The sequence below is a fragment of the Cetorhinus maximus genome, chromosome 20 (assembly GCF_964194155.1).
Source record: "Cetorhinus maximus chromosome 20, sCetMax3.hap1.1, whole genome shotgun sequence".
NCBI lineage: Eukaryota > Metazoa > Chordata > Chondrichthyes > Lamniformes > Cetorhinidae > Cetorhinus > Cetorhinus maximus.
Window position 1 is genome coordinate 85615510 of NC_135898.1, and position 17958 is coordinate 85633467.

General features: G+C 44.6%; 1 protein-coding gene across 1 annotated transcript in view; it reads left to right on the forward strand.

The window, feature by feature from the left end:
• The window catches only part of zfyve27 (zinc finger, FYVE domain containing 27), a 168350-nt gene that overhangs the window by 69564 nt on the left and 80828 nt on the right, over positions 1-17958 (forward strand). The window contains exon 7 of the mRNA XM_078565097.1: positions 8943-9014. Coding sequence (XP_078421223.1) covers positions 8943-9014 — 72 coding nt within the window. The remainder of the gene's footprint in view (positions 1-8942; positions 9015-17958) is intronic.

A 17958-nucleotide genomic window follows, 5' to 3' on the forward strand; every position in this document is an offset into this window, starting at 1 on the left:
GTATGTTGCATGTTAAATGAGGTTAGAAGTCTGGGCATGTGGTGTGTTACTTGAGGATATAGATCTTGGCACATCGTACATTAAATAAAGACATAGATTTTGGCATGCTGTGTGTTAGAAACAGCTGGAGTCCCAGAGCAAGAGGTGCAAAACCGCAAATAGGTGCCAGACCTTCACAAGCTCATTCTGAATAGAGTAAAAGCATAAACTGAGGATTTGCAGGCTTAAAATTCAGAGCTTGCATGTTCTCCCTCTTTTTCCTTCCCTCCCTCTTTTTTTCCTTCCCTCCCTCTTTTTTTCCTTCCCTCCCTCTTTTTTTCCTTCCCTCCCTCTTTTTTCCTTCCCTCCCTCCCTCTTGCATACTCAGCAAAATGTCTCTTTTCAGCAATATTCAAGTTCTGTATTACCAAGCGACTGTTAGCTTGTGAGAAATGCTGGAAATTATGCGCAATCCCTTAAAATATTTGTCATTGTGAGGATTTTTATTCAAGTTTTGAGGCATTTGGGTATCCTGTCAAACTCCATATCTTTAACATATTTTAACTTTTGAAATTAAAAATGAAATATTTGGATTGAGGCTTTTGCTTCATTTATTTTTCCTGTCCTTTTCTTCCATTAATTTGAATTTAGCCCAGAATGATTAGCTGAGAGTCTTCCATTTTCAGCTGGGACTGTGTGGATTCTGTGCTTTGTATGAGAGAGAGAGAGACTGCTGCACTGCCACGGTCAGAACTGGTCCATGTCAAGCTCGCATTCTCATTCACAAAGCTCAACTCCACAGTGCAGGAGACAAAGGCATCCAGAAACACATGAGTGCACATTCCTACGTCTGGTCAAGGCCATCCATGTCCTTGAGGAAGACATATGGGTTTGGTTAGCTCAGTTTCCTAGATGGCAAAATGATGCCAATGGCATAGGTTCAATCCCTGTACTGGCTGTGGTAGTTCATGAAGAGCCTCCTTGCTGTGCCCCATTCTTAATGTGGAGCGAAATAAACTCTTGTTTCTCGAACAGAGAGAAATGCCTGTGCTCCCTCGTGGTCTGTGGCTAATTACCAGATAGGTAAGGTAACCATGCGGATGCACATTCTGACATCTGCTCAAAGCCATGCCTTTGAATAAGGCAAACATGTCTTTGAGTACGGTGGAAAGGTCATAGGATGGGGATGGTGATGATTCTGGGGAAGAATGGGGCCTTGGTTTAAAATTACATCTGGCAATGCAACACTGCATTGGGAGTACCAGCCTAGATTATGTGCTCAAGCCTGGGAGTGGGGTTTGAACCTGCGACCTTCTGACTCAAGAGGTGAGAGTTCTACCATGGAGTTGAGGCTGATACTTGTGTACAGGATGGTGCTTTATCAGACAGGCATGCCATCAATTGCTTCTATTAACTGTTCCTTGAACCATAATGTATGAGCAATGCCATGAAATGTTGTGTATTGTTTGCACCTGTGTAATGAGACTGACTCTGTTACAAGGTGCTCTGATTTCCACCTACAGCTGCTTGTTCTGGTTGCTCTTCCTTCTGGGTCTTGTGAGCTGCTGCCCCCTAAACACATTGATTTGCCATAATGCAGTGGCAGTTTAGTTCTTAACATGATAAAGTGCTTCAAAGGCAGCAAGAAGCTGGAGACCAAAGGCAAGGTTAAAGGGGATGTTTTTTTAGGAAACTGTTAGCAGGAGGTAACAAGACAAAAGGGGTTTTCTATCGCTGATTAAAGGGAATAGCTTAAAACAAGACCAGAATGGGAAGTGTGAAAGACAAGGTCAAGAACATCAGAATGAATCTGGAAATAAAAGATGATCGTGCTAGCAGATCCAAGGGGGAGCCAGATAGATATTTAGCAGACGGTGGAATTGAGTTATGACTGACAGTAATAATCATTCTCATGTTCCAATCCCTCCATGGCCTTGTCCCTCTCTATGTCTGTAACCTCCAGCCTTACAACCCTTCTGAGAACTCCAGAAGGTTCCTCCTAGTTTATCCCCTTGTACATTTCTGATTTCTTTCTCTCCTGCAAGGTTCTTAAGCAAATTGCTATAGGGAGTGACAAGGTATTGGAGGTGTTGGCTAGCTTAAAAGTGGACAAATCTCCAGGTCTGAATGATTTGTGTCCCAGACTGCTGAGGGAGGTAAGGGAGGAGATCGCAGGGGCTCTAACCCAAATTTTTAACTCCTCTCTGGCCACGGGGGAGGTGCCAGAAGACTGGAGAACAGCTAATGTGGTTCCGCTATTTAAGAAGGGTTGTAGAGATAAACCAGGTAACTACAGGCCAGTGAGTCTCACGTCAGTGGTAGGGAAACTATTGGAGAAAATTCTGAAGGAGAGAATCTATCTCCACTTGGAGAGGCAAGGTTTGATCAGGGATAGTCAGCATAGCTTTGTCAGAGGGAGGTCATGCCTAACAAATTTGATTGAATTTTTTGAGGAGGTGACCAGGTGTGTAGATGAGGGTAGTGCAGTTGATGTAGTATATATGGATTTCAGCAGAGCCTTTGACAAGGTCCCACATGGGAGACTTATAAAGAAGGCAAATGCACATGGGATACAGGGTAATTTGATAAGGTGGATTCAAAATTGGCTTAGTTGTAGGAGACAGAGGGTGATGACAGAAGGATGCTTTAGTGACTGGAAGCCACAGGGATCTGTGCTGGGTCCCCTATTATTTGTCATTTATATAAACGACATAGATGACTGGGGGTGGGTAGGATTAGTAAGTTTGCAGATGACACAGGGTTTGGCCAGGTGGTTAACAATGAGGTTGAGTGTCTTGGGCTACAGGAAGATATAGACGGGATGGTTGAATGGGCAGATAAGTGGCAGATGGAATTTAACCCTGGAAAGTGTGAGGTGATACACTTTGGAAGGAGTAATTTGACAAGGAAGTATTCAATGAATGGCATGACATGAAGTTCTGAGAAACAAAGGGACCTTGGCGTCTGTGTCCGTAGATCTCTGAAGGCAGAGGGGCATGTTAGTGGGGTGGTGAAAAAGGCATATGGGACACTTGCCTTTATCAATCGAGGCATAGATTACAGAAGTAGGGAGGTCATGTAGGAGTTGTATAGAACCTTGGTGAGGCCACAGCTGGAGTACTGTGTGCAGTTCTGGTCACCACATTATAGGAAGGATATGATTGCATTGGAGGGGGTGCAGAGGAGATTCACCAGGATGTTGCCTGGGATGAAACATTTAAGTTATGAAGAGAGGTTGGATAGACTTGGGTTGTCTTCGTTGGAGCAGAGAAGACTGAAGGGCGACCTGATCGAGGTGTACAAGATGATGAGGGGCATGGACAGGGTGGATAGGGAGCAGCTGTTCCCCTTAGTTGAAGGGTCATTCACAAGGGGACATAAGTTCCAGGTGAGGGGCAGGAGGTTTAGGGAGGATGTGAGGAAAAATATTTTTACCCAGAGGGTGGTGACGGTCTGGAATGCACTACCTGGGAGGGTGGTGGAGGTGGGTTGCCTCACATCCTTTAGAAGGTACCTGGATGAGCACTTGGCACATCATAACATTCAAGGCTATGGGCCAAGTGCTGATAAATGGGATTAGGTAGGTAGGCCAGGTGTTTCTCACGTTTTGGTGCAGATTCAATGTGCTGAAGGGCCTCTTCTGCACTGAGAGATTCTGTGAAGTTGTTGAGTAGTCATGGAATTTTTCAAACTTTGCGACCTGCAGAATGGGAGGACTACAGTGGTGAGTTCTGGTTAGTTGGCCCTTGGGTGTCAGGCAGTTCAGCACCCTCCCACTGCATGTAAAATTGTGGTGGGGTGGCCAGTTAAATGATTAGAACAGCACCAATGGCATTATGCCCAATTTTATGCACCCCTACCCATCTGCCAACCCACCACTGGGGTGTGTAAAATTCTGTCCATAGTGTTTTGTAACACAGGAGGAGGCCATTTGGCCCAGTGTGCTTCTGCCAGCAAGAGCTATCCAACTTGTCTCACCTCCTCCCCCCCACCTGTCTTATCCCAAGTGGCCCTGCAAAATCTTTCTTTTCAGGTATTTATCCAATTCTTGTTTTGAAATTTTCTATTGAATCTGCTTTCATCACCCTTTCAGGCAGCACATCCCAGATTGCAGCTGTATAGTCAGATACAAAGTCAAACATTGTGCAAATGAAGATTGTGCTTTCTATTCACCTTGTAGTTGGATGAGTGACATTAGTTGTTACTATCCTGTGAATTACAAAGTGCTGAATGTTTTCTTTAAAAGGAAGTTAAAACAGTGAGACTTTGGGGAGAGAGGTTAAAACAGCAAGACTTTGGGACAGAAAGGATAAAACAGACTACAGGAGAGCAAGGGTCCATATTCTATTTAGTTAAGATATGCCTGGGGAGCTCAGTCCTGTGATTTGCACATCCTGCGCTTTGTGGGATATCCTAGACACTCCTGGCGGTCTGGATGACCATGTGTGCAGGAGGTGCCACCGACTGCAGCAACTCGAGCTCCGGGTTTTGGAGCTTGAGCAGCAGCTGGGGACACTACCGTGCATTCAGGAGGCTGAGAGGTTCGTGGATAACACGTTTCAGGATGTGGTCACCCCGCAGCTTAAGGAAGTGCAAGCAGAGAGGGAATGGGTGACCGCCAGACAGAAGAAGGGGGACCAGGCAGGGAATTCCCCGAGTGCATCTCGATCGCAAACAGTTTTCAGCCTTGGAAATCGGTGAGAGTGACAGCTGTTCAGGGGAGGAGGAAGAAGTGTGGAAGAGCAATAGCGGCAGGGGATTCGTTAGTGAGGGGAGTAAACAGACACTCCTGCGGCCGTAGACGTGACCCCAGAATGGCATGTTGCCTCCCGGGTGCCAGGGTCAAGGATGTCACGGAACGGCTGCAAGGCGTTCTGAAGGGGGAGGGTGAACAGACAGAGGTCGTGGTCCATGTTGGGACCAATGACATAGGAAGAAAGAAAAACGAGATCCTGCAAGCAGACTTCAGGGATTTAGGTAGGAAACTGAAAAGCAAGGCTTAAAAGGTAGTAATCTCTGGATTACTCCCGGTGCCATGCAGTAGTGAGTATAGGAACAGAAGGATGAATGCAGATGAACGCATTTGAATGCGTGGCTGGAGAGATGGTTCAGGAGGGAGGGCTTTAGATTCCTGGGGCATTGGGACCGTTTCTGGGGGAGGTGGGACCTGTACAAGTTGGATGGGTTACATGTGAACAGGAACAGCACCAACATTCTCGCGGTGAGGCTTGCTAATGCTGTTGGGGTGGATTTAAAATAAATTGGCAGGGGGATGGGATCCTGAAAAGTAATTCAGAGGGGAGAGAAGCTGAGATGGAATTATAAGTTAACTATAAGTTAATTATAAGTAAAACGCTAGCGAGTGAGTCTGGAAGGCAGAGGAAACGTAGGCTAGATAAGAAAGAAGTGAGTTTAGCAAGGCTAAATGGAATGTATTTTAATGCAAGGAGTGTGAGGAATAAGACAGACGAGCTGAGGGCACAGAAAGGCACGTGGGAGTGTGATATCATAGCTATGACTGAGACTTGGCTAAAAGAAGGGCAGGATTGGCAGCTCAACATTCCTGGTTATAGGGTATTCAGACGAGATCGAAAGGGGAATAGAAGAGGGCGGGGGGGGTGGGGGGGTCGCAATATTGATCAAGGAATCAATTATATCAGTGAGGAGGGATGATATCTTGGAAGGATCAAATGAGGCCATATGGGTAGAAGTAAAAAAACACAAAAAAGGCAAACACGCAGTTGAGTGTGTACTATAGGCCCCCAAACAGTCAGGGAGAGATTAGAGGATCAAATATGTCGTGAAATTTCAGAGAAATATAAGAATAATAAGGCAGTTGCTGGAGATTTTATCTACCCAAGTATTAACTGGGATAGTTTTAGTGTGCGAGGGAGGGAGCAAAATTCTTAAGTTGCATCCAGGAGAACTTTCTTAGTCAGTACATAGAAAGCCCAACAAGGGAGGAGGCAGTACTGGATCTAATATTCGGAAATGAGCCTGGGCAGGTGGAAGGCGTATCAGTAGGAGAGCATTTTGGAGATAGTGACCATAACTCAGTTAGATTTAGGATAGTTATGGAAAAGGATAACGTTGGGCTGGGACTAAAAGTTCTGAACAGGGGAAAGGCTAATTTTACTAAGATGAGATACGATTTGGCCCAAATGAACTGGGAGCAGTTACTTGCAGATAAAACTGTGTCGGAGCAGTGGGAAGCATTCAAGGAGGAAATAGCGAGAGTACAGGGCCAGTATGTTCCCGTAAAGACAAAGTGGGGGACCAAGTCCGGAGAACACTGGATGTCAAGGGACATAAAGGTTAGGATTAAGAGAAAAAGAGAAGTTTATGGCAGATGCCGAGGGCTCAATACGGCAGAGCCATCAGAGGAATATAAAAAGTGCAGGGGGGGAACTTAAAAAGGAAATTAGGAAAACTAAGAGTGCATGAGAAAGCATTGGTGGGTAGAATAAAGGAAAACCCAAAGGGGTTTTTTAAATGTATAAAAAGCAAGAGAATAACTAGGGAAAGAGTAGGGCCAATTAGGGACCGTAGAGATAATATGTGGGGACCCGGAAGACGTGGGTACAGTCCTTAATGAATACTTTGCGTCGGTCTTCACAATGGAAAAGGATGATGCAGGTATAGACCTCAGGGTGGAGGACTGTGACATATTAGAGGAAATTAACAGAAAGTGAGGAGGTACTGGCGAATTTAGTGGCTTTAAAAGTGGATAAATCCGCAGCCCCGGATGAGATGTATCCCAGGCTGTTGAGGGAGGCAAGGGAAGAGATATCAGGGGCCCTGGCAGTAATTTTCAAATCCTCTCTGGCCACAGGTGAGGTGCTAGAGGAGTGGAGGACTGCTAATGTTGTTCCATCACTAAAAAAGGGAGGAAGGGATAGACCAGGAAATTACAGGCCAGTCAGTCTAACCTCGGTGGTGGGGAAGTTACTAGAAAGAATTCTGAGGGACAGAATATATCTGCGTTTGGAGAGAGACAGATTAATCGGGGATAGTCAGCGTGGATTTGTTAAGGGAAGGTCGTGTTTGATGAATTTTTTGAGAAGGTAACCAGGAGTGTTGGTGAAGGTAATGCATTTGATGTGGTCTACATGGACGTTAGCGAAGCTTTTGATATGGTTCCTCAAGGCAGACTGGTCAAGAAAGTAAGAACCCATGGGATCCAAGGCAAAGTGGCACGTTGGATCCAGAATTGGCTGAGAGGCAGGAAGCAGAGGGTGATGGTAGAGGGATGTTTCTGTGACTGGAAGTCTGTTTCCAATGGGGTTCCGCAGGGCTTGGTGCTGGGGCCCTTGCTGTTTGTGGTGTACATAAATGATTTGGACTTAAATGTAGGCGGTATGATCAAGAAGTTCGCGGATGACAGGAAAATTGGTAGGATGATAAATAGTGAGGAGGATAGCTGTAAACTGCAGGAGGATATCAATGGACTGGTCAGGTGGGCAGAATGTTGGCAAATGGAATTCAAAACTGAAAAGTGTGAGGTAATGCACTTGAGGAGGGCTAACAAGGCAAGGGATTACACTATGAATGGTAGGACCCTGGAAAGTACTGAAGATCAGAGGGACCTTGGTGTGCATAACCACAGATCCCTGAAGGTAGCAGGGCAGGTAGGTAAGGTGGTTAAGAAGGCATATGGGATACTTGCCTTTATTAGCCAAGGCATAGAATACAAGAGCAGGGAGGTTATGCTGGAACTGTAAAAAAAACACTGGTTAGGCCACAACTGGAGTACTGCATGCAGTTCTGGTCACCACATTATAGGAAGGATGTGATTGCACTGGAGAGGGTGCAGGGGAGATTTACCAGGATGCTGCCTGTGCTGGAGGGTCTGAGTTATGAGGAAAGATTGGTTAGGCTGGGATTGTTTTCCTTGGAGCAGCGAAAGTTGAGAGGGGACCTGATAGAGGTGTATAAGATAGGGTGGATAGAAAGGTACTTTTCCCATTAGTAGAGGGGTCAGTAACCAGGGAGCATAGATTTAAGGTAAGAGGTAGAAGGCTAAGAGGGGAGTTGAGAAATTTTTTCACCCGAGGGTGGTGGGAATCTGGAACTCACTGCCTGGAAGGGTAGTTGAGTCAGAAACTCTCAACATTTAAGAAGCATTCAATTGCGTTGCCAAAGCCTCCAGGGCTACGGGCCAAGCACTGGAAAATAGGATTAGTGTAGTTAGATCTTTTGACCGGTGCAGACACGATGGGCTGAATGGCCTCCTCCTTCCGTGCTGTAAACATCAGAGCCTATGAAGTGAAAATTTACATTTTTATTTCTTCTTTTAGCTGTGATACTTTCAAATACCCCACAATAATAGACTTAAAGTTTAGCAGTGCTTTCTCTGTGTTTGAATATAACTGCTGACTCAGATGCTGCTTGCAAAACGTTGGCTGCTAGCAAAGACTGAAAACGGCCTGTGCCATAATGTTGTCCAAAACTTTTATAGACTTCCCCTCCAAGTCGCACACCATCCTGACTTGGAACTATATTGCCATTTCCACACTGTCGCTGGGTCAAAATGCTGGAACTCCCTCCTTCACAGGACTGTGGGTGTATCTACACCACAGGGACTGCAGCGGTTCAAGAAGGGAGCTCACCACGACCTTCTCAAGGGCAGTTTGGGATGGGCAATAAATGCTGGTCTTAACGGTGGTGCCCACATCCCATGAATAAATATTTTTTTAAAAGTCTGATTGAGTTAGCCTCTCCTGCAAAAGTAACAGAATAAGGGATTTGAAATTTGTCTGATAGTATCAAGCCATATGATCTCCAGCTTGGAAGAGGTCACTGGCCCACTTCCTTTCTTCCACCAAATTAAGTGCTTACACCTGTTTAATACCTTATCTTTTTTATTTGTCATGAGGACCATATTTTCCATCTGCCCCCTACTTTTTTTCCCCCCCATCAACGATTTATTTAAAGTACTACATGTTTTTGATCTTTCTGTGTAGGAAGTAACCCCAGGAAACCTGGAGGAGTCTGAGGAGCCGGAGGCAGAAGATGAATTCAAAGATGCAATAGAGGTGAGCTGGGCACTACTGACAGAGGGTTTGCCTGCTGTTGCTTACAGTTACGAATTTTTGGCCTTAAATTTGATGCCACCATCATGGGTGACTTCTTTGTTGCATTGATAAAATATGTAAATCTGAGGGACAGGATACTCGTGAAGATCAAAGTCACCAAGGACATCCCCCAAAACACAAGTTTAAAACAAAAACCCACAATTATGCAGCTCTTCATAGGTTATCGCTTGCATTGCAATAAGGATTCAATCTCGTTGGGATGGCTAATCATTAAAGACCAGAATTGCACAGAATGTAGAGGCCATTCGCCCAACTGGTCTTTGCTGGTTTGTATATGCTCCATTAGAGTCGTCTCTCCTGCCCTACTTCGTCTCACCCTGTCAGCATATACTTCTATTTCTTTCTCCTTCATGTGCTTTCTCTTTCATGTGCTTATCTAGCTTCCCTTTAAATGCATTTTATTTTATTCGCCTTACCCTCTGTAGCAAGTTTCAAATTCTCAACACTTCTTGGGTAATGAAGATTCTCCTGAATTCCCTGTTGCATTTATTCAAGACGATCTTGTCAGCCTGGCTCAGTTAGTATTACTCCTGCCCCTTAAATCAGAAGGTTATGAGTTCAAACTCCACTTCAGCGCTAATCACTTGAGGGATGAATTTCTTTTGGGGCTCTCATAATCGTTCTCTGTAAGATTGGCACAAGAGCAATGGAAACATGGGAAAAATGTTGCACGTGGTTTGTATGATGTTTTTTCCTAGGTTTTCTGTAGCTGTTCCTCCATATCCATGGTGGATAATCTTTAAAACCCCATGAACATTCAGCCTCAAGTGCACGCTGACACTCCAGTGCAGTATTGGGGAAGTGCTGCACTGTCAGTGGTCCCCATGCCACTATTTTCAGAGGAGCAGGGAATGCTGTATTAAGGTGCTGTCTGACGTGCTATCTCAGATTGGCTGAGGTGTTAAACTGAGGCCCCGTCTGCCTGTTCAGGTGGATGTAACAAAAAAAAAAAGTCGTTGTCCAGGCCAACATTCCTCCTTCGACTGGCATCACCTTAAAGAAAGAGACAAACAATCCAGTCTTGTGTTTGTGGGACCTTGCTGTATGCAAATTGGCTGCTGCTTTCACACTCAAAGCAATCTCCGCACTTCAAGGTAACTCACTGTATGTGAGACATTTCTGAGAGTTGTAATGAGGTGCTTGTAAATACAAGCCTTTTTTTTCACTTACAGATTGTGCCTGATGTTATGAGTCGATTTTAATTTGCTGTGTGGTCCAATGCATCATGAAAGAGCAGTTTATCTGAATACATGGCTTATTAATTTTAAATAAATCACACTGTCGGCAAATATTCCTGTTTCCTCCTCCCCCTCCCCCTTTAAATTAGCACAGTGCTTTCCCTTGTGTTTTTTATATTCCTCCTTCACAGACTTCGGGGAATTCAGGTGCAACAATGCAAAAGTGTAATGGAAGTTCATCTTTTATTAGGTGTTTAATGCCTCCTTTTAAAGCTGCTGTTCGCGTTGGACCTGTATGGTGCACTAGTTTCGGCCAGCTCCTATTGCAGCCAACAGAACGCATCCTGCCCCCGCCTCCACCACCACCCCCCAATAGTAAACTTGCTAAGGCCGGTGGTCAGGACGATTGTAACTAAATAAAAGGAAAACTGTTCCTCCCAGTGGCTCTGCCACCTCCTTAACTCAGTATAAAAGCAGCTTCTCTATTTGCAGTGCTGTGTCTACTTAGTGGTCCTGCAGTGTGGTAAAGTTGCTGAGTAAATGACCCATCTGGTTTTTAAAAATTCTTTCTTGGGATGTAGGCATCACTGGCAAAGCTAGCATTTGTTACCCATCCCTAATTGCCCTAGTTCAGAGGGCATTTAAGAGTCAACCACATTGGACGTAAGGATGGCAGATTTCCTTCCCTGAAGGACATTAGTGAACCAGATAGTTTCATGGTCACCATTACTGAGACTAGCTTTCAATTCCAGATTTATTACTTGAATTGAAATTCCCCCAGCTGCCAGGGATTTGAAGCCCTGTCCCCAGAGCATTAGCCTGGCTTCTGGATTACTAGTTCAGTGACATTGCCACAACACCACCGTCTCACCCATGTGAGTGGAATTTTACTGCTGTGTCTCTTTTTTTGCTTTCATGATGAAAAGGAGGGCACACTCTGGAAGACATTAACGCCTTGGACAGCTTTTGTATCTTTTAAAAAAAAACACACAAAATAAAATGGCCATAGCATAGCTTTCCTTGCTAGCTCAGTGGTCTGCCTCTTTGCAGAACTGGATCTTGCAAAGCAGGAATGACCTTGGGCTGCCAGCTCGGGTTGGAATGATTACTGGAGGTTTCATCACACGACCTTCTGTCGCCAACCAACCTGCCCGATATTCTCTCTCTCAGGACTGGGGGCTGACGGCCTTCCCGTTACTAATTGAACAGTCTCATCGGTAGCATGGTTCTTGACTTCTCGGTCAAACAGCCATTTTGTTCCCATCACTGATATTTTAATAACTAATAAGCATTCCAGGAAAACAGGGGAAGAAAATGTACTTTTTTTTTTGAAGTGCTCCTATGTTTATTCTCTGTGGCAGCAGTGTCCTGGAGATTCATCTTCAATTCCTGGAGCCTTGGCAACCCTGGGAAGTCCCCCTCCATGACAAAAACTTAAGAAACGTAAGAAATAGGAGCAGGAATAGGCCTTACAGCTCATCAGGCCTGCTTCACCATTCAGTTAGATCACAGCTGATCCAATTGTTGCCTCAACTCCACTTTCCTCTCAGTTCCCCATAATCCTTGACTCCATTGTCAATAAAAAACCTTGTCTAATTCAGCCTTGAAAATATTCAATGACTCAGCCTCCACTGCTTTCTGGAGTAGAGAATTCCAAATATTAATGACCCTCAGAAGACATTTCTTCTCACCTCTGTCTTAAATAGGAAACCCCTTATTTTGAAACTCTGTCTCCAAGTCGTAGGTTCCCCCACGTTAGGAAACATCCTCTCAGCATTTACCCTGTTAAGCCCCCTCAGAACCTTGTATGTTTCAATAAGATCACCTCGCATTCTTCTTAACTCCAATGAGTATAGGCCCAACCTGCTCAACCTTTCCTTACAAGACAACGCCTTCATCCCAGGAATCAACCTAGTGAACATTCTCTGAACTGCTTTCAATGCAAGTATATCCCTCCTTGAATAAGGAGACCAAAACTATACACAGTATTCTAGGTGTGGGTGCATCATTGGCCTGTAAGGTCAAAAATCTATCTCTCAGCCTTAAATATATTCAATGATGGAGCATCCACAACCCTCTAGGGTAGAGAATTCTAAAGATTCACAACCGTTTGAGTAGAGAAATTTCCCCTCATCTCTGTCTTAAATGACCAACCCTTATCTTGAGGCTGTGCCCCCCATGTTCTAGATCTCCCAGCGAGTGGATTGAATGTCTACCCCTGTCAAGCCCCTTCACAATCAGTGGTTTGTGTTGTGTTGGAATGATTCCAGTCGGGGTAACAAGTGGAGGTGATGCAATCTGTCTCCTATCCCTCACCTAGGGAAGGGACTGAGTCATTCAGGTAGCCGCAACTCCCTGCTAGAATGCACATCTGGACCTATGTGGGTAGTCAAGTGAGGGCAGGGTCAGGCTGAGCTGTGATCGTTGAACTAACAATCCCTTACGTTCAGAGAAGGATGGATAGGGTTGAGGCTGGGGGAATTTGTCTGCAGTATAAACTGGATAAAGAAGAAAGAGTCATGATTTAAATCCAGGTTTCTGCTGCCACATGTTTCCAATTGAGATAAGTGGATCCTACACCTGGGATTAATCAGCCACCTGAAGACACAGCCCTGACTCTTCCTCCACACAACTGGCCTTTGTAGTTTCTGTGTTTTGAATATTGGACTTGTCAAGAGTGCACAGCGGGAAGGGATCAAAACAAAAGAAAGTATTAATGTACCAGTTTATCCGATCATTATGATGAAGTGGAGGGACTTTTGCAATATTTTGATGGATGTTTGCATGACGTCAAGTGACCGGGGTGGGGTGGGGTGGGGTGGGGGGCACACATGGATAGAAATTGGATGGTATGATATTAGTAGCAAATCGTGTTCACGTGAAATTACATTACATTGTGCTTACAGCTCAGGAACATACCATTTGGCTAACAGGCCAATGCCTGTCTTTATATTCCACATGAGGCTCTTCCCCAAACCTACTTCATCTAACCATAGTAGTGTAATCAATTCCTTTCTCCTTCATGGACTTATCCAGTTTTCAATTGGGTGTATCTATGCTATACGTAGATACACCAAGACGTATGGTGATGGCGTAGTGTTGCTGCACTAGTAATCCAGAGACTCCGTGTAATGCTCTGGGGACCCTGGTTTGAATCCTGCCACAGCAGACAGTGGAATTTGAATTCAATAAAAATCTGGAATTAAAAGTCTAATGATGACCATGAACAATTGTCGCTTGTTGTAAAAACCCATCTGGTTCACTAATGTCCTTTTTAGGGAAGGAAATCTGCTGTCCTTGCGTCCAGTGTGGTTGACTCTTAAATGCCCTCTGAACTAGGGCAATTAGGGGTGGGTAATAAATGCTGGCCTGGCCAGTGATGCCCACATCCCATGAACTAATAAAAAAAAAACTCATGTGGTAGTGAGTTTCACATTCTCACTATTCTCTGTGTAAATAAACTTCTCTTGAATTTATTATTGACTATCTTGTACATTGAGGACACAAAGTAAAGACAAGTTCACCCCCCCCCCCCAACCAATACAACTTCCTTCAGCCCTTGATCTTTGGCCCAACTCCTCTTTTCACTGGCCTCCTTTATAAACCCCTTCTTCCAAATACCCACCATCCATCTAAAACAAAAACAGAAAATGCTGGAAAAACTCAGCAGACCTGGCAGCATCTGTGGAGAGAGAAACAGAGTTAATGTTTCAAGTCTGTATGACTCCTTTTCTCTATCTAAGTTGCACATTCTGAATCTCTTCCCCAAACCCCTCCACCTCGCTGCCCCCATCTCCGCTTTAAGAAAGAAAGATTTGCAATTATATAGCGTCTTTCACGACCACAGGATGTTCCAGATGTTTACAGTCACTTAAGTACTTTTGAAGTGTAGTCACTATTGTAACCCCAACTCGGACCATAGTCATTTCCTAACCTTTTCCCATCATTGCTCATGCTCAGTTATTTCCTCCTGCTTTGAACTGCTTTGAGAATATTTTATGATAAAATCACTGTTTTGTTGAATTTCCTCTTCAGTATTTAACAGAAGGTGTTTCAGACAAATGGCTTCATACCCTTGTTTAAAGTAGTGGGCAAAAAAATTGCAAGTCAACACATTTGTTACTAATTTCACACACCGCAATTTCAGTCCATAAAATCTTCAGGCCCAATTTTACGCCAAGTATGCGTGTCATGTCTGGTTTTATTTGGCACAGTGTCCTATACAATCATTTATGTGCAATTTCCGGAATTGACTTTATGATTTTCTTTTGGTTTATGTGAATAGATGTGGACTCCTCGTGGTTTATTTTTATTATGTACCATGGAGATACTGCAGAGTTCACACCTGGGAGAACAGGCTGAACAGAATGATATGTAACAGCCACTCTTGATGTGCAGTTAAGTTCAAAGCCGAAAACCTGAATGTCGTTAGGGAAGTAACGTGCAAGGAAAGCAAACGTCCATCCACAGCCCTGAACATGGCACAGTGTGTCGGAGTTTGCATGCTCTGTGGCACTGTGGAGATGGGACATATGCGCCTGGTTCCTCACTGAGTCTGTGCCACCATGTGAACGCCCATTTGAATTTAAAATACTTTAAGTGATTTGTTGCAATAAGTGATTTTAAAAATGAAATCATTCTCAGAATGATGGCGTCCCTGGTAAGCCCGTTCCTTGACATCCCTAGAAGGCAATGATCCAACTGCGTGCAATGGCCTAGCACGCTGGAGAGGAGTTGTTAATCAATCACCTTGCATGAAACTGGAGTCACGTGTATGCCACCAGGCTGGTTAAGGTGGCAGGTTTCCTTTCCTGAAGAACATAGCGATCTTGTTAGATTTTTCTGACAATGCAACAACTTCATGCTCACTTCAGGTTTTTATTTCCAGATTCTTAAAACTGGATTCCCATTCTCATATTGCCAAGATGTAATGTGGACTCGCATTTTATGGATTATTAGGGAGACAATAGCAAAATGATAATGTCACTGGATGAGTATTCCAGAGGCCCTGGGAGCGTGAGTTCAAATCCCACAACGGCAGCTGGTGGAATTTAAATTCAATCAATTAATAAGTTCAGTTAATGAATAGATCTGGAATTGAAAGCTAGTTTCAGTAATGGTGCCATGAAACAATTATTGATTATTGTAAAAAAACCCATCTGGTTCACTAATGTCCTTTCGAGGAAAAAAAAGCTGCTGTCCTTAGTGCCTCGAGACCCACAGCAATGTGGTTGACTCTAAAGTGCCCTCTGAAATGGCCTGGGAAGCCACCCAGTTCAAGAGCAATCAGGGATCGGCAACGAATGTTGGCCTTGCCAGTGACATCCGCATCCCATATAAGAATAAGAAGAAGCCCAGGCAATGAAAATGCAGAATAAGAAAAAACCCAGGCAGTGAAAATGCAGAATACGGCAGTTTCTATTATCTGGTTACTTGGCCACATTGACAAAGTTTTCCTGTTTGCCAGAGTTCTGAGAAATCTGTTATTTTTTTTCTGTCAGTGTGTGCATGCTCAGTGAGCAGTCATTATCCAGTGTAGTCCATACAGACCATCCAGACCCCAGCTCTGTTCCTTGCTGACCCAGGGTTTCAGCCGAGGCACAGTTGGCAGCATTCTCTCCCCTGCCTTATAAGGATTTGGGTTCATGTCCCAGTCGAGAGACTTGAGCATGAAACCTAGGCTACCAGTTCCAATCCAGTACTGTACTGATGCAGATGCCTTTCTGACGTTATATTGAGGCCCCATCTGGCCTCAGTTGAATGCAAAAGATCCCACCACGCTATGTTGAAGAAGAGCGGGGGAATTCTCCTCTGTGTGTCCTGGCCAATATTATCCCTAAATCAACATGTCTAAAACAAATTGTATCAATCAGAACAGTGCTGTTTGTGGAAGCTCACTGTGCACAAATTGGCTGCCACGTTTCCTACATTTCTACTCTTCAAAAATACTTTATTGGCTGTAAAGTATTTTACAATGACATGTGATCTCGAACGGGGCTATATAAATGCATTATTTTTTGCCAAGTTGGCTGATCTCCACTCAGTTGGCAGTTGTTGTGTTCTACAATTGCCTTGGGTGCCTGCCTCCGAAATGCTTCTGTGTGGAGATTGGAGGGTGACAGAATTTGGACTTGGTTTTGCCGTCAATCCTGTTATCTCAGCCTCGCTGAATCAGCTGCTACTGTCTAGATTTAGAGATTTACAAACTGATTGCAATAAAACTGATAAGTGATTAAGATTAGTTGCCCCTTTGGTGGCTGATCTGGATAAAGCAGTGAGCTGACGTCAGTGAACTCATTGTGTGAGTTATCTTGAAGTGGCATTAAAAATGCTGCAGCTTTTATGGGATGAGGAAAGGAAAATCAACTGGTGTTCCTACTGCTGTTTGCTAACTAGCGATCCTGGCTGGAAAATACATGTGTGTGAACATTGGGTAAGGATAGGAATGGGCTGCACAAGAATGCAGGTAGCTTGTCGAAACTGACTGCCAGCACTCCCTTTGGAATAATGGGCACTTGGGCAAGATTCTGATGCCCCTGGCACAACCCCTCTCAACAAGTCCTTCGGGTGCAGAGGGAGTTAAAAGCCATTAGTTAATTTGCTGGAGATTGGGTGCTTTCCACTGAGAAAATATAAGGCAAGTGATGAGGGAATGTAAACAAAACAGTAGAGAGCGCACCTTTTGAGATTGGGTCCAAAGTGTGCCGTTAAAAGGAGAATGGAGAATGCTGAACTCTGTGTCTAACTGCTGCATCTCTTTTAGAAGTGTATGATAGGGCAGTGTAGAGGGAGATGTACTCTGTATCTAACCCATGCTGTGCTTGCTATGGGACGGTGTGATGGGACAATGTAGAGCAGTGGTGGGCATCCTGTGGCCCACCAGGGTTCTGAGTGCAACCCACAAGACATTTTGTTGATAGTTGCCCACATGCAGGGCTGCCAGATTCTGTTGGTTTCCTTCCATGTAGTTTTTCCCCTACTGGTATTACCAAAGTGATACGCATGCAAAGCAAGGGTGCGTGAAGTGAGGTGTATGCTGATTGACCACAACATTGACTGTGAGAGTCGTGTGCACCCTCTGTGTCCAATCAAAGTGCTGCCCCGCAAATTCTTATTCATGAGGTCACGGTTAGTGCACATGCCACTCACTAGCCTAGGTTGCCCTTCACTGGTGTAGAGGGAGCTTTACTCTGTATCTAACCCCGTGCTGTACCTGCCCTGGGAGTGTTTGATGGGACAGTGTAGAGGGAGCTTTACTCTGTATCTAACCCCGTGCTGTACCTGCCCTGGGAGTGTTTGATGGGGACAGTGTAGAGGGAGCTTTACTCTGTATCTAACCCCATGCTGTACCTGCCCTGGGAGTTTTTGATGGGGACAGTGTAGAGGGAGCTTTACTCTGTATCTAACCCCATGCTGTACCTGTCCTGGAAGTGTTTGATGGGGACAGTGTAGAGGGAGCTTTACTCTGTATCTAACCCTGTGCTGTACCTGCCCTGGGAGTGTTTGATGGGAACAGTGTAGAGGGAGCTTTTCTTTGAACCTGACTTGTGTACTCCTTTTCCAGGAGAGTGCCCGATTCTGGCAGTAGATTCAAAAAATGGAAACTTGTTCAGTTAACAATGATATTCCATATCTTGTGGAATGCAGAATTCTTCCTGGAGAAAGTAAAACCAAAAGAAGGAGAATGTTATCTTCATAGAAAGAAG